The sequence below is a fragment of the Erpetoichthys calabaricus genome, chromosome 10 (assembly GCF_900747795.2).
Source record: "Erpetoichthys calabaricus chromosome 10, fErpCal1.3, whole genome shotgun sequence".
Classification (NCBI taxonomy): Eukaryota; Metazoa; Chordata; class Cladistia; order Polypteriformes; family Polypteridae; genus Erpetoichthys; species Erpetoichthys calabaricus.
Genome location: NC_041403.2, coordinates 116,794,950 through 116,821,841, shown reverse-complemented (window position 1 = coordinate 116,821,841; position 26,892 = coordinate 116,794,950). Strand labels below are relative to the sequence as shown.

Genomic DNA, 26,892 nt, shown 5'->3' with positions numbered 1-26,892 from the left:
GAAAACCTAAAGTGTCAACTCTGGAGGTTCAGAAGTCCGAATCGTTCTGGCCTTCTAGCACTGAGTGGTGGCAGTGTTAACTAACTCCTTTGCTCTACTTAATTATTTTATTAAGTAAAATGGGGCGGCGTGGTGGCTCTGAGGCTAAGGATCTGTGCTTACCAGAAGGTTGCCGGTTCAAATCCCCGTCACTGCCAAAAGAGATCCTACTCTGCTGGGCCCTTGAGCAAGACCCTTAACCTGTAATTGCTCCAGGGGCGCTGTACAATGGCTGACCCTGTGCTCTGACCCCAAGGGGTATGCGAAAACTAACAAATTCCTAATACAAGAAATTGTATAAGGTGAAATAAAGAACAAAAAAAAAAAAAAAAATCTGTGAAAAGTGGCTTTGACATGTAACGGTCCACTGTTTCACACCCAATCTGAAGTCCATCAAGTTTGGTATGTATTTAATATTTTAATGTATAAGTTTATGGGTTTGTTCATTGCCTTCAGCTTTATTTCTCACACAAGCAGATACAGCTTAAAAAAAAGTGAAAGTGTCTTTTTTTTTTTTTTTTTCTCATTTAACTTATCAGATATTATTGCCAAATCAGCCACGCAGGAAGCCACATTTAATCTATATAGCAGTTCACATCTGCTTCCCTCACAGTTTGCACAGAAGAAATAATTATGTAATAATAATAATAAAGTACATTGCAAAGTCAAATTGCATGAGGAGACCTCAATGAGATTTTTTTTTTTAGTAACTGCCCAATGTCGCATCTCTGGAGGACGTGCATTGTGAGCACTGTGACTTCTAAGAGACCTATGAAAACAAATAAATATATATACATATTTTACATCATTTTGATTGGCCTTAATCCAAAAAATAGAAACTGCACCTGGTAACAGTAGGCAGGAGATATGCATTGGCAAGACAAGTGTGAGGAATGCAAAAGTAGAGTATCACAGTCTAGGAATAAAAGCTCAAGCCTTGTTATTCCCAGTGCAATGGCTGGCATTGAATAATATCTTAATTAATATTCATCCTCGCAAGCCATTATAACGTGCAGAGAAGAGCTTAGAGCTTGCCTAGTGTGCATTTATGTTAACAATGCCTGACTGCTGTCCATCTGTTTTTTAAGCAGCATTCTCATCCTCTCCCCTTAAGGGAACTGGCTCAGCAGAAGTGCTTTGTTTGAATCTGCTATGCTTGGGTCTCCTATTGTCATCTTCTCTGTTCTATTTCATGTGGTAAATCATAAGTACTAATTGCATGGATAGTGGGACCGAATGATAAATACTTGACCCACGCCAGGAAGGTCTCCATTTCAGGACATCCAGGAAGATGCTTCAGCTATTGCCCTGCAAAGGGAGTGGCACTTTACTAGTCACTGATGGGTATATGTGTGCCATACAATAGAGAGACCCCCAGTGTTTTTTTAAGAATCTATTATGCTACACTAGTGACATATTTTTACTTATTCATTTACTTTGGATGCAACACATTACAAGTAACCAAAATGACATCTTTGAAATTGTAGAATTTCTTTCTGAAGCTGCAGGATAAGGGTTCAAGTGGCACAGATAATTACAAAGTGATGAGGGGTGATTTTGAATCTGATTAACATATTTAAATTAGGTATGTTGTAACTGGCATGCCATTCCGGGCTGGGTACCACCAACAGTTACAAATGCCATGCCATAGAGGTGAACTAGGTAGTCACCTAGGGCAGTAAAGGGGAGGGGGATCATTTTGTCAACTCTTATTCTTCCTCGTTCTGACATCTAGGTACAACTTGCGTTGATCATCAAATGGCCACTCACATGTGACTCGCACAAAACCCCAAAGAGGAAACTCCCTTTCCATCAATAATAATATGTACATAAACTCTGTGGTCTGGGTGCAACGTTTTAAATTTTGCCCAGGGCTGCAAAAAAGCTATAGAGCTGGCACTAATGCCAGGACCAATAGTGGGTGTGTAAAATATATATGGGATGAAGAAGCAGTAGGTTGAAGTTACTCTGTAGTTTGAACACTTGGTGGTAACTAAGATACTATAATATTAATAAGTTGGTGCCTGAAGACTGAACCTGTTTTCATTAGGCTGTGCCCTTGTATTATTACATCACACTGAAGAAGATGGATGATAGCTCCCCCAGGTAAAGGAACATTCCTTTAGCTCAGTCAGTAAGGCTATTTGTATTTCTACTGTGCGGCTGGGCAAGTCAGTGAGAAGTTGTGTGTTTGAGTCCAGGAGAGCGCAGGGGTGGGTACAGCCCAAATCTCTAATAATACATTCAACTGACTTTGAAATAGTATGGCAGTAGGATGAGAAAAGGTAGATTAAGTATAAGAGTGGGGGAAAAGATGCTACAGCTCTATAGGACTCGCAAAAGAGTAACTAAGCTAATGAAGCAAAGTGGTGCTAGGCCAAAAAGACAGAGTGTAATGAAATCTGAACAATGGAGCTCCGTAAGATATCACAGAAAGCAGGAGGCCCTGTTAATTAAAAGTTGCTAAACAAGAGCAGCTGTATGGTTTTATTTGATTTTATGCAGACATCTGGGTGAATGAAAAGTCTATTCACAAGTCTCACCACACAATTATCACAGCCAAAAAAAATCATGGCCATGAACAAACATGTCACCCATATTATAACAATAAATAAGACAGTACCGGATAACAATGGTAAACATCCTAATAATAGTGTAAAAATTGGGAAAGCAAAATGTTCCATAAATCATGACCTATCGATAACCTTGAAACAACCAGCTCACAGGTACAAAGCAGAAAGCTAACTTGTGAGCAAGCATGAAACACATCCGTAACGTAATGACCTCATGTCCTGTATCTGAAAAAAATAATGCAACATAGGTCAAACTTATTTAATGAGAGGATTGCTTCATCTCTGGTCAAAAAACTTCAGTACATCTATCAATCAAGCAAGAAATGAAATTGAAAAGGGCTGGAGCATAAATCTAGACTTAAAAGTCCACGAGGTATGTAAAACAATGTCCTAAAAACAGAAGATGAATCTGTGAGGCTGAATACGACATAAATGACTACACGGAGTGTAAGGAGATAGCTTAAATACATTTGAATTTAACATTCAAGTATGCATTAGAAAACTGGAAAGTAATTACAGTGTCCAAGAAACAGCATGCAGACAACCTCAAGGCCCAACATTCTACCTGCCAACACCTGTGCCAGACTTTCTTTTCAATGTTATGGTTAAAGATGGAGACAGGGCCCGAAAGAGAATATAATGTTAATTGTTTGGATCGGTCTGGTCCCTGTTGCTATGTTTATTTGTTGTTATATTATTAAAAACTGAATGAGGGGGAAAAAACAACATTGACAACAAATTGGAGGAAAACTTTGTATTGCTGTCTTTGATGAAGTTGGCATGTGTAAAATTGCAACCCAGTAGCACATGCATGTTTACATCAAACCATAGGTCAAATTATGTATTTGTGATATGCACATTTCCCATGTGGGGTTTTTTCTGGTTATTCAGTTTCTTCACACATCTAAAAGACTTGGCAGTTGGTTTGGGTTGTTAGGGGAGGGGTTGGCTGACCTGGAGTGAGTTTGCCCTATGATTGATTGACATTCCATGCAGAGCTGCTACTAAATTATTATTTATTTATTTTTTGCATGCATTTATAGGTTTTGTTGGGTTTATATTTTGTGTCTTACAGAATTGAATATGAAATCCTACTAATAACCTACAAAGCCTTAAATGACCTTGCGCCAAACTGCATCAGTGACCTTCTCCATCACTATGTGCCTGTCCGCCCACTAAGGTCCTCTGATTCTGGCAATTTTGTTGTGCCCCACACTAATCTACACTCCATGGGTGACAGGGCCTTCAGCTGTATGGCGCCAACACTCTGGAATGACCTACCGAAATTAATCACGTCAGCTGACTCCATGAAAACTCATCTGTTCAAGAAGGCTTTTAGCTCTACTTGACTTTATTACCCTTCTTTCAGTTTACCTTTATGTCAAGATGCTCATGTAACCTGTGTGTTTGTGCTAGACCATCAATTATGTTGTCTGTTAGGCTTTTTTTCTGAATTTACTGTCCTAATCTTCTTTATTTATCTGGTTTGTACAATGCTATATACTGTATACCCTGCTGTTCTATCTTAAACTCTGTGAAGTGACTTGAGCATGGGAAAGGCGCTATATAAATAAAATGTATTATTATTGTCACATTGAAATTCTTACTTGCATGTGGTAAGCAACATGTCGGCACCCACTGGCACCAAGATTAGGGAGTAGATCTACCTTAACATGAAACTTTGGTCTTCGTTACCTTATCTCGAAATTATAGTCATTATCAGCTTTGTCGGTTGTGTGGTTGCCACCCAATTAACTGCCTCCACTTCCTTTTGTCTTTAGCACACCTAATGCTTCCATCTGCATGCCTCCCAACTTCGATACTATGGCCAGCCATACTCCACAAGTGTAATCAAGTCAGGCTGCTCCTCCTCTCCACACAACTCTCTTCAAAACTCAACATGTTTACCTTTCCATTCATCCATCCATCCATTTTCCAACCCGCTGAATTCGAACACAGGGTCATGGGGGTCTGCTGGAGCCAATCCCAGCCAACACAGAGCGCAAGGCAGGAACAAATCCTGGGCACAGCACCAACCCACCGTAGGACACACACACCAAGCACACACCAGGGACAATGTAGAATTGCCAATCCACCTAACCTGGATATCTTTGGACCATGGGAGGAAACTGGAGCACTCGGAGGAAACCCACGCAGACACTGGGAGAAGTGAACCTGGGTCTCCTTACTGCAAGGCAGCAGCGCTACCACTGCACCACCGTGCCGCCCTTACCTTTCCATTTCTTTTACAATTTTATGTTCTGACTTCATCCGGTACATACCACCTTCTCATAGCATACACATGCAGACAGAGTTTGAACAAGCTTCAGTGCCAGTGAGGCTCCAATTATTATTCTGGTATACTATAAAAAAAAAAAAAAAAAATCCTTGACCTAGTAAACTTAAGAGCCTTCATGTCAAAATGAATGTTTGCAGGCTTACCCTATTTCAGACACCTCAAGAAGTGTCAGATCTCTTCACGTTGGCTAGCCTTTAAAGGCCTTTTGCCTGCTTATCATTTTTAATAAGTGCATTTTAAACTTCTGTTTTTAGCCACTAGCCCACACATTTGGTGAGTCAAGGCGACACAGCGCCAGCTTGCCCTGCAGGAAGCAAGGATGTTGGCTTGTGGTTTATATTCTGCCTGATGATTGTGCCATCTGACCACTCTTTGGTTTGAAATATTTTCTAATACAGCCACAACATAAATGGACTCTGGTCATAAATGACCAGGCTTTCATAACTGATTTGAGAAGAAAGGTTCAGCCTTTGAAGAAAACTGCTTAAGAAGAATCTTACATTATGGCCTGTCTGCTCATGTCCTCCATCTGGGTGTTTTTGGCCATGCTATGCTCGGAGGAAAATTTGGAAATCTAGTCAACTGTGTGTTTTCACCTCCCATATATAATGTGCCAAATGTTACAAGAGAGAGAAGAAAAAAAAAATTGGTTAGCTGTGAGATCTATCTATCTAAATAAAAATAGTGAGAGGAAGATTAAAAAAAAAACCTTTGAAGATTATGTAGGGAGGGATAAATAAGGAAATGTTCCTTGGATGACACTAAGATCACAAAAGGTCCATTGTGGCTGTCCACACAGCTGCCTGCTTCATTGTGGCTGGCAGTATCAGCTCTGATCCATGGTGTGGGGGCTGGCAGTGTCTATCGAACAGATGTTCCCCTCTGACCTCCAGTACCTTGGGATTTAATATTTGGTCTTCCTGCTTTGCAGGATTGGCCCTTTTGCCTGCTGAGTGTCCTCCAGCTGGTCTACTAAACCAGGGCAGCCCACCTCCTGGAGTGGCCACCATTCTGAGACTTGGGGGAGGGGATGGGATAGGGTCCTAGGCACATCAATGTACTGTTGAATGGTTAAATGTATGGGCTGAGGCTGTTTAGTGTGTTCTTTGGCAGATACTCTGCTGAACTTGACATTTCCAAGGTGATTGTATATATGTCTCTTTCCTGGGTATTTATGCTGGAGACGAGTCCATATGTCCCTCTAAAGCCAGTAGCGACTGGCTATTCTTGGAACTGCTTCTTTACCAAGTGCAAATTTAATTTTGAGAAAGATTTTGGAAGAACAAAAAAGAGATCTGATTAATTTCCTTATTTGTTTTTAATAGCAGTGCCTTAGTAGGTCAAGAAGATTAGAGAGATCTTTTTAATTCGCTGACAGCATTTAGCAGATTAGTAAGAACTGCATGATTTTCGGCCAGGAATGTGAGCTGCATCCAAGGTTTACTTTCATATCACTGACAGTCTGCCTCCAAAAGGAAAAAAAAAAAGAATGGGTCTAACAGAAGTGGCCTCAGACTTGACCCCAAAGCTGTGGCAATGGAGGGAGGGGGGCACTGATGTGTCAACAGAGGAGCGTGCATATGCATGCATGTAAGTGAGGAGAGAAGGTGATACTGGGATAACAAGATATAGCTTTTTTTTGCCACATTAATCAATACATGTGAATCTTACAGTATTTCTCATGCTTGAAATAAAACCTAACCAGACTTTCTCCTTCATACATGGATTTTAAGTGACACACTTTTTAACATGTACAATAAATGTTCATTTACACTATATACATACATTGTGAGAGCATCTACTCTAAAAGGCAGAAGTGGACAATTCCTTGCTGTATTTGGCAATAAAAATATCCTCCTTAAGGGTCCAGCAGTGGTCAGCAAGCTTACTAGGTTTCCAATTGTCTTCGTGACACTTTTCCATTTCAGAAATGCCCAGATGAAACCACTTATGAAAAAATACTTATGGAAAAAATACTCAGATTTCCAGGGGGAAAAAAAGCCCAGATGAGAATGTAAGAAATTAATTTTTAAAGATGTAAACATACAGCCGTTTACACTTTGGTCACCAGCCAACATGGAGGTGTACCTCAGACAGGGAGCGACCTCCAATACGTCCAAACGTGCTCCAGCCTGAAAACTCAGGCACAACAGACTTATCTTCTGAAAAGTTATACAATGTTCACAATCAGCAATAAAAATGTTGTAATCTGGAATTTATTTTAAAAAATAGCCTTAAAAAAAAAAAAAGTACTTTGTGGAAGTAAATCCACAAGACCTCTTTGTGTAAGCACACTGACTCTTAACATCTATCATCTACAAGACTGCTCCTCAGATCCAGGCTGGCTGCAGGCCTGTGCACTTTTTACAGTGGTTAAGTGCCCAGTATTGACCGTCAGTACGTATTTTCCAGATGAGTAGCATGTAACATGGGGCTTGACTGCTCAATTGCGTGTTACTCTGGTGAAAAGCTATGCACTTATCGACTTTGATGATGTCTGCATTTATTCCCAAGGAACTAACTGCTATTCGTGTGTCCATTTTGAGAGCTAGATAAAAACAATGGATATACACAGAGAATCAAACCTATGCTTCTTAACTGTAGTAGGACAGACAGGTTCATGCTTCTTCTACCCATACATCCATTAATTTTATGAAATGGGTAGCCAGGTGCTCGTACCTGGGCCAGATTAAGTTCACCATTTAACTGACTGCATGTACATTTGGCATGGTGGATGAAATCACCGAGAAAATTCAGGTGGACCTTGGGAGAAACTGCACATATAACAGTGAGAACCCAAGTGCCTGGAGCAGTGAGACCACAATGCCTTTGTACTGCCCCACAAAAGTTTTACCATAGTAAAATATTAAAGAAATGTCTGCGATCTCCAGTTTGTTTTTTAAACTGTTTATTATTTTGTGGTGTGATGCTGAAATTGAAATATTTTAGTATACTGGAGGAGCTCCTCTTACTGTATTGCTCAGATGCTGATGAACACTGTGTTCAGGCCTCGGGATGCAGTCTGGGTTTCAATCTTTGGCAGACTGGATGATTGTGTGCTGGCTCAAAGGATGAAGCCATTTTTACTCTGGCTCACCAAACACATAAATAAAAATATAGTGACTTTTGTGCACTTTTCTCCAGCTTTCTCCTCTTTGGTGTCCAGGAAGTCCAAAGGTCTGAACCATTCTGTAATTAAGAGTGAATTAGCAGGCTGTAGGAATGGATCTGTATGTAGGCAGGCATCTGTGCAAAATTGTGTGAATTCAGTCTTGTGATGTTCTCCAGTATCTCATCTTATTTTGTTCCATTTATATGGGCGTGGGAGTTTTAAAAAATATGAAATTGACACTAAACAATGTTCTTGTGGTTGGACTGGAATTTCGAATACTGAGCAGCTGGAAAGCATGTACAGTCCAACAGTGACGTAGTTAATTTTATACAGGGCCTTTCTTTTTCAACATAATCCAACCCCCAAAAAGCCGCCTATGTAGAACATAATAAGCAAGCCAATGTAACAAGTGTTTCCTGCCACACTCCCAAAATGCCTTTCCTTCCTTGCTAGACACCTAAGTACAATTTAAATGGGTGACGGAGTAAACACAAAATAGGTTAATGAATAAAAATAACTGCACCGCTTAATAAGAGACCTGATCTCTGTGGTGACTCTTCTGTAAAGAAAGATAGCTTAATTTGATACTCTATCTTGACAGTTGATAACGTGAATAAACGATGTAAAGTAAAAGTGAAAGAGGGTGAACAAATAAAACAAATCTATAAATAATTAAACAACAACAGTACTGAGTTAGTAAGGGATCGCTCAAGGTGATTGCTGTTCCCTAGAGAGAGGGAAAATGAAAGCTTTATTTGATGGCTCATTTTTCTTGACAGTAGATAACAGCAATGAAAGATAAACAAAGCTTTACGTTCTCAAACCCGATTAACCCAGTAGGCGTCAAGGGCAGGCCAGAGCCCAACCTAGTAGCATTCGGCACAGAGCAGGAAACAGCCCTGGAGGAGATGCCAGGTGATCAGAGGGCCCACTCACTAATTTCCCACCCAAACAGAACCAATTTGGGATCCGTAACTTATTTAACCTGCAAGTAATATTTAAGTAAAACACAAATTATCCTGCCTTAATAAAAGAATAAGTATCTGTGTGTGTGTCTGTCTGATTGCTATGTCTCCGTCATTCCAACAGATGGTGTATCACAAACATTAACACTCTTTTTACAAATCTTGTACCAAATGGCATGTAGCAGAGCAGTGGTGTAGCCCCCAGTTGTGGGCCCCTCCTGTCTAGCATAACTCTTAGTAATTTATTCGCAACTAGAGCCTACGGGCAGGCTGGGCTGTGGCATCTGCAACTGCTGTGACAAACAAACCAGCTCTCTAAATAAAATTTGTAATGACTTTTTAAGTTGTTTTATTACACCCGCTGTAAGTTAGCTAAAATAAAATAAATTGTAGGAATGGAATGTGGGAGGTGTGGGTAGCAGTAGTAGTACATACATCTATATAAAATGTGGACCCGCTTACATCATAAAGTGGTCACTCACCAGTCTTCACAGTAGTGACCCTAATGCATAGTAAGCCATACTAAGGTACACAATAAAACAGATTTGTTAAACTGTTAAAGCTTACAAAAGTGTAAGTGACTGACAAGTCACAAATCATATTACTTCTAATATCACTAGTACCTTAAAATACTCGCTTGCGTGCCTTCTGCTGCACAAAAGTCTCAACAGTGTTTGACACGTAAAGTTGTCCGACCTGCTTATTTTCAAATGAGAGAACAGCCAAGCGATTAAGTCTGTCTTGTGATGTGGTGCTTCTGAGGTAAATTTTTGATGGGTTTTAACTTGAAGAACGATCATTCACACACAACAACAGTCACTGGTATAGTCATCAGTAACACGTAAGCCGTGCAAACATCCCTGGAAGTAGATAACGGTGCACAGTGATCTATCAGCAGCAGTACAGCAACTTCGAAAACAGTTGACTTGGTTGACTGGATGGATTGAAAACAAAAGCACAAAATGACAACAATTGAGCGCAAAGCGGCAGTGAAATGTCACTGCTATAGCATTCAACGAGAAGATCGGCAGCAGTATACAATTTGTATTGAGCCATTGAGGTCAGAGTTGATGGCAACAAGACATTGAATATTGAAACCATTGTTTTAGTTATTAAAATTTTTCTATAAGTCTATATGGTCCTGAGTTGGCCCCCCAAGTTCGTAGGCCCTTGTGCTTTGCATAATCCATTGCTATGCCAGTGTAGCAGAGATGTACGCATTGCATGGTGCACTGCAAACATTATCGCTGAGGTCCTTGTTGATTACTTAGATTTCAATTTGCCTTGGATGGGTAGTACAGCTAGTTAAATGATACATTTGTAAGTTGATAGGTTTATGTGGTCATGATTGTCACATCCATCCATCCATTTTCCAACCCGCTGAATCCGAACACAGGGACACAGGGGTCTGCTGGAGCCAATCCCAGCCAACACAGGGCACAAGGCAGGAACCAATCCCGGGCAGGGTGCCAACCCACCGCAGATGATTGTCACATGTATAATGAAACTCTAATTGGGCATGCGACACATTAGCACACTCCTGTGCCATGATTAATGAGTATTAGAACCTTACTTTAAAAGTTCTGTCTTTCTTACCTGAAAAATCTCACAACACAGTTTAAACAAACGATAATATCATGTAATAATTTTGACAGATGTCTTAAGTAGCAAGAGTGCTGAGTTAATAAGGGACTTGTTCACCATGGTGGTTGCTAATCCCGAGGGTGAGAGAAGTAAAAGATTTGTCTGATGCCTCATTTATCTTTAAAGTACAAAATAAGAATGCAACAAGTCAAAACGTTAAATTGTCACTCTGAAGCAATAATAAATAAAAAAAAAATATCAACAATGCCAGTTAATGACGGACTTGATATCCCCAGTCGGTCTTCTCTAATGCAAGCATTTGAAGTTTCATTTGATGCCACATTTTTCTTGGCAGTAGATCACAAGAACTAAGAATAAATTAAAATGGGTGAGTGGATAAAATACAAAATGAATGCATTGAAAAACAAGTAAACGAGTAGAGTGTTAGAACAAGCTTTATGTGATACCCCATTTATCTTGGCAGCAGGTCAAGTGAAAAAGTCCGAGCTCTGTGTTGCATATTATCTCATACTGGGCACTTTCACCGGATGGCCATATTGATTCGGCTGCAGGGAAACCCAAAATATTACTCCTTATTGGTAAAGGTAAAAGCCAAATGATCAAGTAAGATAAAAGCTGGGAATAGCAGTGTTCAGAAGCTGGTACATAAAATAAGACATGGTATGTCAGTAGCAAGGGTCCGTGGGAAATCCCTGTTGGAACCTAACACTGTAGCTTGGAGAGTACAAGTAAATGAAAGAATCCAGAAGACAAATACATCCAGATGATCTTTATATTATGCCTTTCACATTAATATCCCCCACACAAAGTTTTGCGAGTATAACACAAATTTGAGTTGCTCAGGGTACCATAGTTGGCCAGAGGTGGGAATCTCCACCTCTAAACTTGTGGATTTAAGTCCACTGACTACCCTACCTACTGTATGTTACAGATTCTAAATTAATACATGGTCCTTTTCTGTCTCTAATTCAGAAGATATGTATTAATTGTCGCATTAATGAAATCGGTAACATAAAAGGGCATATTATTTGTCCAGTCACAAGATGACACATGGGAGAACTTGTCAGAAAAGCATGTCCTTCTATTGCTTTCAGCAGAGTTGAGAGCATTTTTGTCCTATTTGTAATAAAGGGACAGGTCATTAAGAAAGGAAAATTGTAGCTGCTTTGCTTTTGCCTCAGTTAGGATCATATTAATTTAGTTAAAGAGATTATGCATAACCAATAAGTCAGATGACAGGAGCTTGTACTGAATAATTAAAAATTACTAAATTCAAAGACCAAATGGGCAATTCACTTCATTACAAGTGAACAGGTTTTAGAACTGGATGGATATTATCCCATACTGGGCACTTTCACCGAATGGCCATACTTAAGGTGGAAATCGAGAAGCACTACCCTCGCATGCAGAGTTAGGGAGTTTGAAATACATTACCAAGTCGTGTAGCTGAAGTAGGGGCCCTAAAAATACCTGGATGAGATAATAAGATCATGTATCTTACCAAATCTACTTGATGAACTGAGTGATCTCTTCTTCTTTGTATAATGTATGTTATTATTACTGTTATATATACCTATGATAACACTTGGCTTCTATTTTTTAATTCTGCAAAATGAAACTGCTTTGACTGGTGGTGTCACTTCAAAATGCTTCAGGTGCCAGGCTTGAATTCAGCCACTTGCATGAACATGGCATGTCCTCCGTATTGACTTCCTCCTTCCTGTGCTATTTGGTTGACTGATGATGATTAACCAGGTCAGTGTTTGAGAGCTTTGTGATGGTTTGGCAGTCCATTCATTGTGTATTCCTTAGTGAGTGGGGGTGCTGATGACAGACCGAGTCAACATATATGTACCAGAAGAGTTGTCACAGCTTCAGTTATACAAGGTTAAAAATATCAATGTTCTCTATCATTAGGGCAGCAGGTGTGTTAGTGACAACCCAGACGGAATTCTTTCACCAAATGTCTGGTACTGCTTGTGTCTCAGTACCAAAAGCAAAGTCTTCTGGACCCCAAAACTTATAATCTTTACTTGTCTTTGATGTAACTGTACTGTTCAGTTTTTTTGTCCTGTTCTCGATTGTGTCTGCAAAATCATTGGTTCTCCTGTATAGATCTGTTTTATATTCTCGATCGCTCAATGTAAACTATGAATACCCAAATTGGGTGTGCCCACCTTGATATATAAGCCTCGAAAATTCAAATCCTTTATTGTAGAAGTTTCAGTGGTGTTCCTATTCAGAATTGTCCTGGTGTAGTGGCTGAAGCACTCTATGCTTTTGTAAGGAAATGTGCTAAATATAAAATTTTTTTTTGCTGGATGGTGCTACAAGAAACTTAGACTCGCCCCCCCCCCCCCACTAGGACAGGGCCTCCTTCTGTTTGAAGTATGCAGGCAGTTTCCATATTCTCTCATTATATAAGGTGACATGATCAGCTCCGAATGTCCAGGTTTTATGTAAACCTCATGAGACTGCAACAGGCTCCAAAACTAGCAGACATATTTTCCTCCTCATTTTTGCATAAGAGTTTTCCATCTACACGACCTGAGGTCTGCTAAAAACTGTTACAGAAAATGAAAGCCTTGATTTTGCAATTATTCAGCTACTAACAAGCATACACATCTGTGTTGCCTGTGCTTCTGTTTCAAGCATATTAGTCTCCCTCATGAAATGGGAGGCTTAAGTATTTCATGAGAATTTCTTCACTTGGACGGGGCACTACAGGTATGTGGAATAAAGATCTTTAAAGCTATTAGCAATTGATGAAGTACATTGGGCTGAATACATACTGCATCTGGGTAAACCGGATGCTGAACACTATTGCATTGATGCCAAATCAATGCTTTACATGTTAAATTCCCAGTTTACCCTTACTTGCTGTCCTCTAAATTTCCACAATCCACACTTGTTTCTAACTATTGGCTTTCCTGGCTTTTTTACAGTTTCAGCTCTTAATGTCTTTTCCTTCTTTCCTTTCTCTAGGTCTTTGCACTAGTACCAAGTGAAACCTTACAACTGCACTGAAAACTGCCTCGCGCCTGAGCTTCTGGCCAAGAAATTATCAAGACTAGCATGCTGTGATTCACACTGGACCTTTTTACAACAAGTGGTGATCTACAGTGTACAACTTTTCACCTTCACTTTCACCAGCTTAACGGGCACAGCTACAATGTTCCAACGACTAAGCAGCCTCTTCTTTGGGAGCCTGGATCAGACACCTGAAGGATCAGCAGAGCCCAAACCTAGTGTGTCCGATGCCGATGAAGATGGTTGGCTTCTTGTCAACCTACCAGGTGAGTTGCCTCGCCAGGGTCATAGCACTATGGTATGGTGAAGGAAGGTAAAAATACACTGGAGTAATAAAACCAAAGTTAAGTGGAATCTTTTGGGCCTGAAAACCAAAGCAAAAGGTGATCATGTAGACCTTCAAGGCCTTATGTTACAAGCTTATAGCACAAATGTTCAACTCTACTAAAAATTAACACTTCTTTCATGAATTGCCATTAATAGATAAGGAAAGCAACTATCTGTATAGAAGTAATAGACCAAATGAACTTCAGAAAGGTATACCCCTGTCCACTGAATTGCCATTAATAGATAAGGAAAGCAACTATCTGTATAGAAGTAATAGACCAAATGAACTTCAGAAAGGTATACCCCTGTCCACTGTGATTCAGGAAATGCCATGCAGTGAGGCCTGCTGCTTAAGTGTGATCTTCTGCAGTTTTGCCACCCCATGTATTTGGCTTGGAAGTACTGTGCCAGTTTTTTTCTTTTTAAGTTAATTAGTGCTATCATACTTTAGAGGATTAGATGCTCAAGAAGTGACCACATTCCAGTGTCACTCATTCTCCCCAGTTTCAATACAAGTGACCACCGATTAACACTGCTTGGGTGCTACTCATGGACCTATGGAGTTACAAGTCATTTCCCCTCTACGCTCTGAACAGAAAGAAATAATCTTGGCCCTACATGAAAATAATGACTAGTGTCCTGCAAACACTCAAAACACCCACCAAGTTCCTGCTGTACGATAATGTAAACTAACTAGCCACTCACCCACTTGAACCAAACGTGCCTCTGCTTCAGTCTGCCAATGCCATCTCACACAATTGTCATGACCAAAGTTCATCTTCTAGAATGTGAAAGCCAGCTGCTCATCCACATCAACCAGGGAAGAACCTCCTCACAATTAGGTTAAACCTGAATCTAGTTTTAATTCCATTTTTTTTCCCTGGGAAGTTTTTCAGAAATGCATAAAATTTCATTGCCTCCTTCAGCCCAATAATCTGGGTGAGTCTTCAACAGGGCTATGTCCATTTTAACATCACAGATTTTTTTTCTGTGGTATCATAGTACCAACAAAACAGCTGAAACACTGTTGTACATTTAAGTGCTTGAAATCCAATTTGAAAAACTTCAGTTTAGCAAACATTGGATAAAATGGACAAAATATTAACAATACAAGTTGCACACTGATGGTAATAAAGTAAATTGCATAGTGAAGTAGTGTTTAGTGGAGCTTCAGTCCTGCATTTGTATCCCAGGCCCAGTCACCATCTGTATGGAGCTCATTGACCTTGTGTTATGTATGGCTGTGTGCACCCTGTCCAGTGCAGGCTCCTGTTGGGATACTCCCAGGCCCCCATTACGCTGAACTGGGGTATGTGGGCACAACAGTGAATGGATGGCCACAGGATCATCAACCATGCACCTCTGCCTAAAACCACAAATGAATCCAGGAAAGTGCACTACGTTCCTTCTATTGAGGCAAAATCTTGTAGTCCACTTTATTTATGCTCTCCATATATTGAAAGAACATTCACTTTCTATTTTATAACCCATATACTTAATGAATCATGGACAAAGGTGGTTTAACATGTAAATATATGGTAAAAAAAAAAAATAGAAATCTATTTTTTAAGCATTCAGAATTTGAGTAGACACATTAACTTGCACAACAAGCCCAATAGTAAGGCCAATTTGATCATATTAGTTTTAAAAATAGAAGGTACAGCTGGCCACTAAACAAATCTGAGGATTTATCTAACAGCCTTCCTTGAATAGTTAAATAAAAGCAGTCCTGAGCAACGTAAAATATGTTCTTGATCGCCAAACAGTTGAAGTTGGTAATGCATATATTGTTAAACACAAGCAGCACAAATGGTGGGAATGAAGCCACACATAGCTTTGGAAGTGCGCACTGGCACAAGGCCACATTCCCTGGGTTGGTAAAATATCATTGGAGGACCATCCCTTAAATAACATATTCTAAACTATTCTAACGGTCACCTCTAACCAAATAAGTTTGTTAAATCAAAGGTGTACTGTTCTTGCTTTTATGAGCACACAAGTGCAGTGAACCTCAAACTAAGTGTGACACTTAACATGGAACAGGTAAAGTACACACTTACAAGAATGGAGCTAAAAAGAGAGAAAAAAATACTTGAGACAAGTTTGTAAAAATATCCTTAGTGTCTGGTACATATGTTGCACATGCAAGGCCTCGTGTGTAACCGAAAAAACAACTGGAATCAGGACATTGGCCGACAAGGTGCAAAAATGGGGCTTCACCTGTTTCTAGCAGCTACCTTAAGAAATAAAGTAGGACCGTCACTATATTTGAACATGCTCTCTGTCAACTATAAGAACTTTCTAATAAAGTGTATCTGCCATAGTGCCAATATTTTTCTTTTAAAAATAAGATGGGATAACTTCAGTACAATCTATTTTGTCCATAGATTATCAAACCTGCCTGTTGCAACTCAGGGTCATGAGAGCCACAGCCTACTTCAACACCATTAGGCCCATAGTCGGACATATTAAATAATATACCCATCCTTTTCAGGCAAACTTTGTCATAAAGTAATGTACAAAACACAGAATGCAGAATGTAAGAGAAAATGCTACAGTCTGTCAGCCATGGGGAACAGGTGTATCCTCCATGCAGACAGTAACCAGCCCAAGACTCAAACCCAACCTCCTGAATCTTCGAGGAGACTGGGCTGCCCCCAACACCAACATGCCACCCATTGTGAAATTACAAGAGTTCAATAAGGAACTGGGACAAGGTTACTATGAACCAGATCCTGTCCCAGCATTGCTGGACCCAAGGCAGGAACCAAATGTGGATATGTTGCCAGCCCTTCATAGGGGAGATTTGCGCATCATAATTTAGAGTTGCCAGTTCATCTAACCTGCATGTTAGACGACAACTCAGAGACACGGGGTGAAAATACAAACCCAAGAATTGAACCACGGAATCGAGGGGTGGTTCAAAAGTGAGGGGTGAATTTGAGATTAGTGGATTTCAACCAAGGAAATGGAGTGAAATCCCACTTCCTGACTTCAAGCCAGGGGGCCTGCATAGGAGCCCCATAACATATAATTCACACATATCTTGGCTTAAAAATTATTTTACTTAGTTTTTTCAAAATGGGCACAAATTGTGGTCTGTGAGCAAATCATGGCATATGCCTCCCCCTGTATTTCCTTCATCCACTGGCCCCTTGAATAGTCTTTTTCTCCATAGATATTGTCATAACTTCCAAGCAAATGGAAATTAACAAATAGAGCGGTGGGATTGATGTGCTCTCATAAGCGTCCATGAGGAATGGCTGCCCCCTACCCTAGTGTTTATTGTAAAAGAACTTTTATCACAAACATTTTGTTGGAGGGAAAAAAAGTTCACTCTGATCCGGTCTTGCATTTTTTTTTTTTTTTTTTTGCTTGAAACAAAAGGAGAAGGTATTCCAGTAATTAATGCTGCCTTTTTCTTTTTGTGTCTTCCCCTCCCACCCTCTCTCTTATAATGAATGTATGCACCTACATGCTACTTTTTTCTTTTAATCTATGGATCCTTGCTTAACACCTATGGTTGCTCCTTCATTAAGACATTCACAGAGCTTGCTCTGGGGAAGGCAACTGGGTTGAACAGGAACATGAGAGGGACAGGCCCCAGAGACTCTCCCCTTCCTCATCAGACCATTCAGGGAAGGTAATGGAGGGGTATGCAACACACCCACCCTCTTCTACCGCTGGCCGCTGCAGGACACGCCCCTCCTCCTGTTCTCCTGATTGGACAGGGTTCATAACTTTGGAAAGCCCAACCTCCTGCCCACTGGGCTCTTCTCCTCCGACCCCGGGGTCACAGAGTGACTGCAGCGGCAGGTTCAAACCCCGCTGGATGGATGAGAGTTGGTATGTCACCCCTCCCCCCTGTTTTACTGCAGAAGGTGCCACACCAGAAAGCAGCCCATTGGAAGATTTGCTCATTGAACATCCCAGCATGTCTGTCTACATGGAATCTGGCATCCAGTCAATCAATGAGGAGATCGAGACACTTCCACTTCACGAAGTCAACCTCAGGTAAGTATTATTAGTTGGCTACTTTGAACTAGAGTGTTGTAAAACAAGTGTGATATTCACACAATTCAAGCACCAGACTATGCCATAATTCTGCACTTTCATGCACCTACATGGCCCAACAGACTGGAGGGCTCTTATGGGCTGTCACATTTTCATGTCACAGTGAGCCATCCTAGGTCAAACTTGCATCCAAATACAGTAATCCCTCCTCCATCGCGGGGGTTGTGTTCCAGAGCCACCCGCGAAATAAGAAAATCCGCAAAGTAGAAACCATATGTTTATATGGTTATTTTTATATTGTCATGCTTGGGTCACAGATTTGCGCAGAAACACAGGAGGTTGTAGAGAGACAGGAACGTTATTCAAACACTGCAAACAAACATTTGTCTCTTTTTCAAAAGTTTAAACTGTGCTCCATGACAAGACAGAGATGACAGTTCTATCTCACAATTAAAAGAATGCAAACATATCTTCCTCTTCAAAGGAAACAGAGAGAAAAGCAAACAAATCAATAGGGCTGTTTGGCTTTTAAGTATGCGAAGCACCGCCAGTACAAAGCTGTTGAAGGCGGCAGCTCACACCCCCTCAGTCAGGAGGAGAGAGAGAGAGAGAGGAAAACAAAGTCAAAAATCAATACGTGCGCCCTTTGAGCTTTTAAGTATGCGAAGCACCGTGCAGCATGTCGCTTCACGAAGCAGCTGCACACAGAAGGTAGCAACGTGAAGATAATCTTTCAGCATTTTTAGACGAGCGTCCGTATCGTCTAGGTGTGCGAACAGCCCCCCTGCTCACACCCCCTACGTCAGGATCAGAGAAAGTCAGCGCAAGAGAGAGAGAGAGAAAGTAAGTTGGGTAGCTTCCCAGCCATCTGCCAATAGCGTCCCTTGTATAAAATCAACTGGGCAAACCAACTGAGGAAGCATGTACCAGAAATTAAAAGACCCATTGTCCTCAGAAATCCGCGAACCAGTAAAAAATCCGCGATATATATTTAAATATGCTTACATATAAAATCCGCGATAGTGTGAAGCCGCGAAAGGCGAAGCGCGATATAGCGAGGGATCACTGTATGTACTTGGTTGCATTTTGTTTAATAATTAACTTAACATGAATCTCTTCACCTTTGAGATGTGGAGGACAAGAAGAAAAACACACATGAGCAGAGAGAGCTTGGCACTGACAGTAACCAAGATGGGCATTACACCAAAGCTTCAGTGCTATCCATTGGGCCACCCAAGATCTAAAAAATGAATCTGTAATCAGTGTTCAAATTTATATATGAGCAAAAACTGCCCATCTGCATTAGGAATCATAAATAAAATATATAAAAATGATACCTTTTCATTAGAAACTGAATTTCAGATTATTTGTTGTGCTATAATATTGCTTGTAAACCATATTGTGGTAAATTTAAAAATAGATAAATTTAATATGAAACTGTATTTGACTAGAATAGTTTTAGAACTATTTTTTTCCCTCATATTTAAGTCCACATTGTTTATGTAAATATGTGGATGTGTTTGTATGCACTGGATGTACAGAATGTGTGTATGCACTATAGCATGTACTTTTTAATGTGCTGTTTTTGTTTTCCTTCCCTTTCTCTAGAGTGGAACCTCTGCCTTCAGGTGGACAGACTATTTCCAGCAGAGCATCACGGGGCTCTGATACGAACATTATGTCAAAGGTCAACCAAGTTTCTAGAGTCCAACGGGCCAAGGCACGGGTTGAGAGACGGCAGCTAAGCAGAAACCTCATGCAGCGGCAGAACTGCCTCCGCGAGAATCTTCCTCAACGTCGCAGTCGTGGCAAGGGGAGCTTTGTGCACCAGCCATGCCGGCGTCAGTTTAATTATTAAGTCAGAGGGGCTGTTTACACTGAGGGCCTGACACTTCCATCCTTCCCTCTTGCCATGCGTACTGCCCTCAGACCTTCTGAAGTCAGGCACCGGTTAGCGTCTCCATGATGTTAGTTTTAGTGTATGTTTTCTGGCTGTTGCTAACATTATTTTTTCCTTTTAAGGGACTTTCTTTTTTTATAACAGGCCTACATTTTTACCCTAGTCCGGCTGTTTCATCCACCTTCCAAGAGCTGTTGTGCCTAATCTTACAAAGGACAAATGGAGCATACAGCTACATTCTTTGTAAAGGCAGTCCTGTGTAGATTTCCACAATTTGTCATTCAACTTGATGTCTTCAGCATCATCACTGGGTTGTAGAAGCAGGATTAGAACTAAAGTGTCTCCACACTCTGAGCAAAGGCAGCTTTGTGCCACACTTTACTTCAGTAGCTTACAGAGAAATAGTAGGATAACTATAGCTGTTACTTGTATACGTCCAGTTTGTGTTAAGTGCGTACAAAAATAATTGTAGCCGTGACAAAGTAGAAGCGCCTTGGAAGACGTGTTAAAACATTAGAGATAAACAGCATTATGTTCCTATGAGAGTGCAGCTCTGGATTCAAAAAATATCATTTAACTTGTTATTTTTAATTATTCTTAGCAGACACTTTATTTAGAAATTCAAAGTTTGCTTATAATAGGTTCTAACCATTTCATTCTTCTTCTGCTAACTTGGGTGGAAGCACAATAGAAAAAAAACATTTTCCCCAAATGTAAATGTGAACTTCTTCTAAACCATCAACTCATCAGTGTTCTGAATCTACTTTGTAAAATGTACATTAGACAATCTTATTTAGGACATATTGCAGTGGGTCAGCATTCTGGTCAGAGTCATTGTAAATATCTGTTTTAAGGTGGACTGCAGCAGATTTGGAATTGATGTAGTTATGTACTTCCTACTCCAGTCTGCACAAATTACAACTTGGCAGACTGTTAATTTAAAAAAAATAACAAATAAGAAGGAGGTTTTAGATTTTTTTTTTTAAATTTTGACCATGATTTTTATCATTTTAGAATTTTAGTAATGTAGTTTGAGGAACCATTTCAAAGCTATCATTCTTTTATTGTGAAAGAAGGTAGCCTCTAGTAGAAGGAAAAAACACTATCATAGGAATTACAATAATAAAAGTCCAATAGAAATATGTAATAGATCTGCAAAAAAATTGGAAATTTAAAAAAGTAGAGTGATACTCTCACATTAAAGCCTTTACATATTAGCATCAAAGGTGTCGATACAAGCTAGAAAATTCTACACATCCAGAGTACAGTTGTTTGCTTTACTAAAAATAATGTAACCACAAGCATGGCTGTAATAGCCATATATAGGTCTCAAAATGGTGTCAACAATAACCAACACTGAATGCAAAAGTGGGAAAAATATGAAAATGTTGTTTCAAGCAGTGGTAACAGGCTAGTGGTTTACACAAACTAGTGTGGTATATTTAGCTGGCTAAGTTTACTTTGGACTGAGCATATGAGCTTTTCATCAATTTTAATTCCACTAAAATTTTCAATCCAAATGAAAAATCCCAATTTTGCAGACAAAATTAGAAATTTACAAACATGTTCTTTTTAGTTATTCTAGATGCTCATAATGGGTCCAGAATACTTCTGTTTCCATACTGACAAATCATTCCTCTGCACTTCCTGATGGAAACACAACATCAGGAAAAAAAATTCAAAATTACTAGATTAGGGAAATCGAAATACTTCTAAATCATTCATTCATCAACTTTCTGTACCTACTTATGTCAGTGGGTGCAAATCGGGTCCCATCATAGCACACACTAAACAGGTGAATGTTAGACTTGTCAGTCAACCTAATCTGCGTGTTTTTGGTGAATGTCATTAAACTGGTGTCACCCAAAGAAAACCAAAGCAGAGTATTAATCCACAGCCCCTCAATTATCAGAACTGCTCAGCATGAGGGACCTTTGAAATAACCTTGTGGTGGAAACAAAATAACAATCTGAGAAATCATTAACTAGAAACTAGGGCCCTTATTGGGTGAATTACTCTACACAACTTGTTACTCATTTAAATGCTTGAAAAAGCTATCAGTTTATCTGAGCAGTCTTCTGGTCTGTGCATTAATAACAAACAAAAAATCCAAAAGTATTTCAAAAGCAGACATAATTCTTAAAGTCTTTCGTTAGCCCAGTCAAAAAAGTAAGAAAGATAAGGTCAAGTTAAAATAATAATTCAGTACAGACAACATGTGGTAAAACAAATAACATAGATAAAAGTTTTTTCCCATTTGGAGAGAAAAAACTGGGAATTAAGAACATTTTTATAACATCATTATGAGGCTAGCACAGTGATCAGCATTATTCCTCACAGATCCTACATTCAGTGGTTGTGTGGCATCTGCAATGGTCTTTCTCCCACATGCACAAATTAGATTTACTAATGTTAGATTAATTGGCACTTGTAAACTGGCCCTGTGTGAGAATTTTACATGACTATGCCCTACAATGGACTGGCATCCCCCTCCAGGGTGATTTCTGATTTGCCACAGTGTAGTCAGGACCCTCAATTAGATTTAGTGGGTTCAAGGATGAGATGAGAACTATTAGTAAAATGTCATGCAACAATTTTAATCCTGCATATAAAATGTGGGTTTCTTAAAGAAAAATTGCATCTATCATTCCTTCATTAGAGGAGATTTATTATAAATGAAACTACCAGCATGAAATAAGGTGTGGCTTCAAGTTTATTTTACAGCATTTAAAGTTCAAGTCTGCAAAGAGTGACTTTCTTCTCAAATGGAGCTCTTTGCACACATCTGTTGGCAGGTGCACACAAAGAAATTGCCCTGATTCCATCTTGAGAGATTAGTTAGAAAAGGTAAATGCTGAGAAGGAAAGAAAAGCATGTTGATGATGGGAATGTGGTGGAGAGAGACATCGATGGGGAAAGATGTGTAGTTTAGAAAGTATTACAGTAAGAGTGCTGGCTAAATAGGAAAATAAAACTTGAGATGCAATACTGAAATTGGCAGAGTGTGACTCAAAACATACCGTTGACAATGTTTTAGAAAATCCTGACTGCAGTCTATAAATTCCACAGAGTTCTATTTTTAAATTCGTATAATTTGAATTGAATACAGGACCTTTCACAAGGGTTATCTGGATGTTAAATATGTTCACACTATCAATTTAGTCAACTCCAACGTAGGCAAGCTTGATGCTGAGCGCACAGGCCTGCACTGACAAAGTGAGGTTGCTACTACCACAAATCAGTTAATTTGGCTTTTGCTAAATGGTGTAAAATCTGAACAAAAGGGAGGAGTAAATAAGATTCTGTTTACAAGACTCTGCTTGCACTACTCGTAAAGGGGAAGTTCACTTTCTTATGACATTAGACTTGCTTCTTGCTACAAAAAAAGATAACATGTATACCTAATTAAAGCAGACCTTGTTCCTGGTAGTTTTGGTAAATCAAATATTGGTAAGATTTTTATCTTTTTTAGTAGTTGTAGTCTGTTTTTCACATCTTGAAATGTAGGAAGCCACAAAATATAAATGTATGACTTCCACTTTGAAAATTTATCAGAAATTGATAATACTGAAAACCCTACATTGTCCTACCTCTTCAGAGTTTGAAGAATGGTAGCTAAAAATGTGTGGAAGATTTCTGCTGATAAGGAGGTCCTTGATTAAAAAAGAAACCAAAAAATGTTGACATTTAAAATGTTTTCATTTGGCTTGCATCAAAATTTGATATACTCTTAATAGTTAGGTGTATTTTAACTTTGGTTACTTAAAAAAATGTGGAAGAAGAGGGAAAAAGATACACTAGCAAATAAAATAAGTACTTGTATCAGAAAGGGTGATTTCCTGTCCCAACTCTATTGAACTGTAAGTATATTTGCTCTATGTTAACATAAGAGTACCAGTATTTAGCACAACTCACCTCTGTAGGAAGGCAAGTCTTCTGAGCAAGGTACTATTTGTGTCTATGTTTCATGCTGTCAAATGGTGTCAAAACTGCCCAGCAATATACTGAAAAAAACTAAATATAGCCCAAATATTCTTGCGATCAAAAAAAAAAAAAAAAAAGAAATTTGTCTTTTTGTACAGCCAACAGCTATTTTAGTTTAATCCATCAATAAGCTGTATAGCTGCCTTTGCTCAGTTCTGCCTGTCTTGGTGGAGGTAGTGGGATCACTTTTTAATATCTCTTTATTCCAGCTACAGTGCTACTCTTACAATATTTTTATATTCAGCCTCTCTTACTGAATATGCTTTTATTGCTACATATGATTGCATAGTCTGGGAATGCTGAGACCCCATACTTGTTTAGATCATGGTGACTAATTAGGGGGCTCGCCAAAGGAAATCTGTGAATAGAGTTGGGCACCACAACCCACCACATAAAGTGCTAGCAGTTATTTGGGAAGCAGTGCTCTCCTTAACAACTTTTTCCCAATGAAACATTCTAATATTTGACTAGTCTAACATTAACCTACACGCCATTGTAGGGTGTGTTTTCTTTGCCAATTTATACTTGAATAATTTACCCAGGTACTTCATGTAATGAATGCTGCATGCTTATTAATCTCAACAATGGAGAAGACTGTTCTCCCAGAACTCTTCATTAATATGCTTGCTCTGAAAAAGGAAAATTGTTAGAATTATTAGTAAACCAAATGAAATTCATGGAATGAATTAGTCACCTGTGGCTTGCAAAATTTCTTACATTCTTATGAATTTGTTGTGTAGGTCTTGAAATTTTTTATTAGTGTGATGGATCTGTGTTGGGGGGGTTGCAGTTTTTGATATATTATGAATTTTAGTATGCCTTCCCAATCTGTTTCTGTTGGTTCACATTCACTTATTTGAGCTACACTCCTCAATACTCACCACTACTCAGTTTGATTACTTTTATTGCTCAAGTTAGCGCATTTCTTTCACAATATGGATCAATGCAAGAGCTCTGGAGGCTCCTATGCTGGGGTGCCTTTTAACTTTTTATAGACTGCATTTTGTAGCCATCTGTTTTAAAAAATAACATGTTCAGCAGAAGGAGTTTGATTTAATTGAGCTACTAGAGGTTTTCAGTTGGAATGTAAAGTTAAGGAATGTGAGGACTGGACTTGAGTGCATCTGAAGTGTGGGCAAAGCCCACATAGCTGAAGATGAAATGCCTTTACTTCCCTGACTAGAAACGTTTTACCACCTTCTCTGTTTCTCTCAATTTTTAAAATGTTATTATTAGAAAAAATATCTATGGTGCTGAAGTATATTGATATATACTTATATTTGTAAATTATAGAAGTTACAGATGTAAGTTTGCATATGCCGTTTTACATTTTGTGAATTAAGCTTCAGATGTGTGCAGTGCAGAGTTTTTTTTTTCCCCTTTTCAGATAAGGGTGTGTGAGTGAGAGGAAAATGTTGAAGTCAATTTCTGTCAGTGTGAGTTTTTGAAAGATTTTTTTTATCCTTTTTTGTTTTTCACAAGATTGACGCCTTGGCACTCAGGGACTTTGGATGAAAGATAAATAAATTAATAAATAAATATATATATTAATTATAAATATGTGAAAGCTGTCATAAGGATTAAAAAGTAATATTACAGTCTGTGTATTAAGGTAAATTTTTTATGAGTCATGTAGGAGTGTATGTCCATTGGAGTAATAATGCTAAGCAGTATTTTTGATGTATAGGCGAGTGCCCTCTAGTGGTAAAACCATGTATGGCAGCTTTAAAAATTGATAAAAAAAAGACTGCATGTAGTGAATCAAAAAATAAATACTGTACTGTATCTTTTGGCTGACCAAGAATCTGTGGCTCAGTAATAATTGCATGAAGTGTTTCAGTAAGGAAGCCAGCAGAGTCATGCCCCATTTTCCATTTTGTTTTACAAGGCAAAAAATAGGAAGGAATGGTTAACGTGTAATTTTACTGTGGTGTTCATTAATCTCATTTGCCATTGTACCTTTTAATGAATCCTCCTATAGTGGATAGCAATTTGTATTTTGAATGGATATACTGAATATGAATCACCATACTTAAGTACAAAGTCACCAGATCATTTAGTTTTATAACATTATATTAATTTTCTCCTGTTTAATATAAATGGAAATCTTTTGTCAGTAGGTAGCACTTTTTTTGGTTCAGGTATGGCAGCCACAATAGACCGTATATATAAATTTGGTTTCAATACAGTTATTCACTTTGAAAATTTTCAAAATTAAAGAAAATATTTACTTTTAAGAAAATATGTTTAATCTTTTAACTTAAGTTTCTAGTCATATAAAATTAGCCGATTATGCTGGTGCTAAGGCTGGGGTTTATAACTATAACAGATGTCACATACTGTTGTGGTTTTGTATTTATGAATGCAGCAGCACAGACTTGATGATGATAAATAAAAGGTTCTTCCAGTCTGCCTGTGAATCATGAATTTTTAACTTAAGTTTTGTTTATTTATTTTGAACATCTCTTAGATTTATGGATGCAAACTGAAAATGTGTCCGTATTCTATGAAACGGATTGGGATTTACACACAATGTACATATTGTTCAAACATTTGACCTCTTTGAGAAGCCTGGCATTTGGGCTGAATTAGGACCATGTGGCACTGATATCGAGTCTTTTTATGGAGGTCCCATAGAATACTGAGGACACAGCCTACAAAACATCTAGATTATAATTCAACTTTTAATACAAATGGCAACTCCATTTACAAAAAAACTGGATTCAAGTCCTAAATGAAGGGATTATTTTGTGAGGCCTTTAAGGGGAGTTTTTAGAAAAGACGGTAATAAAATGTGGTGGATGAGGTTTCCTTAGACTGTGAGGAGGCACAAAATCTCATGTCTTGGAAATTATCTAGGATTACAATTAAAAATCTCCTGTAATGTTAAAGAAATTCTAGTAGGAAATATGTTTAATGCAGCCGAAATACTGAAAAAAAAATTAAAGCTGATCACCTCTTTTGAGCTTCTGCAAGGTTTTAACGTCCCTTGAGGACAAATTGTCTGTCTCAGTAATAATAGCTGTCTTTTTAATTTGTACACT

General features: G+C 38.9%; 1 protein-coding gene across 3 annotated transcripts in view; it reads left to right on the top strand.

The window, feature by feature from the left end:
- LOC114659341 (tumor protein p53-inducible nuclear protein 2) overlaps positions 1-26,258 on the top strand; it is a 28,792-nt gene extending 2,534 nt beyond the window's left edge. The window contains exons 2-4 of one of the 3 annotated variants that reach the window (XM_051932825.1): positions 13,579-13,889; positions 17,832-17,964; positions 19,573-26,258. In XM_051932825.1, coding sequence (XP_051788785.1) covers positions 13,766-13,889; positions 17,832-17,964; positions 19,573-19,822 — 507 coding nt within the window. In that variant the 5' untranslated portion in view covers positions 13,579-13,765 and the 3' untranslated portion in view covers positions 19,823-26,258. Of the gene's footprint in view, positions 1-13,578; positions 13,890-17,489; positions 17,965-19,572 lie in introns of all 3 variants that reach the window. The other 2 variants (XM_028811776.2, XM_028811777.2) reach the window with 2 other exon arrangements.
- Positions 26,259-26,892: the final 634 nt, after the last annotated feature.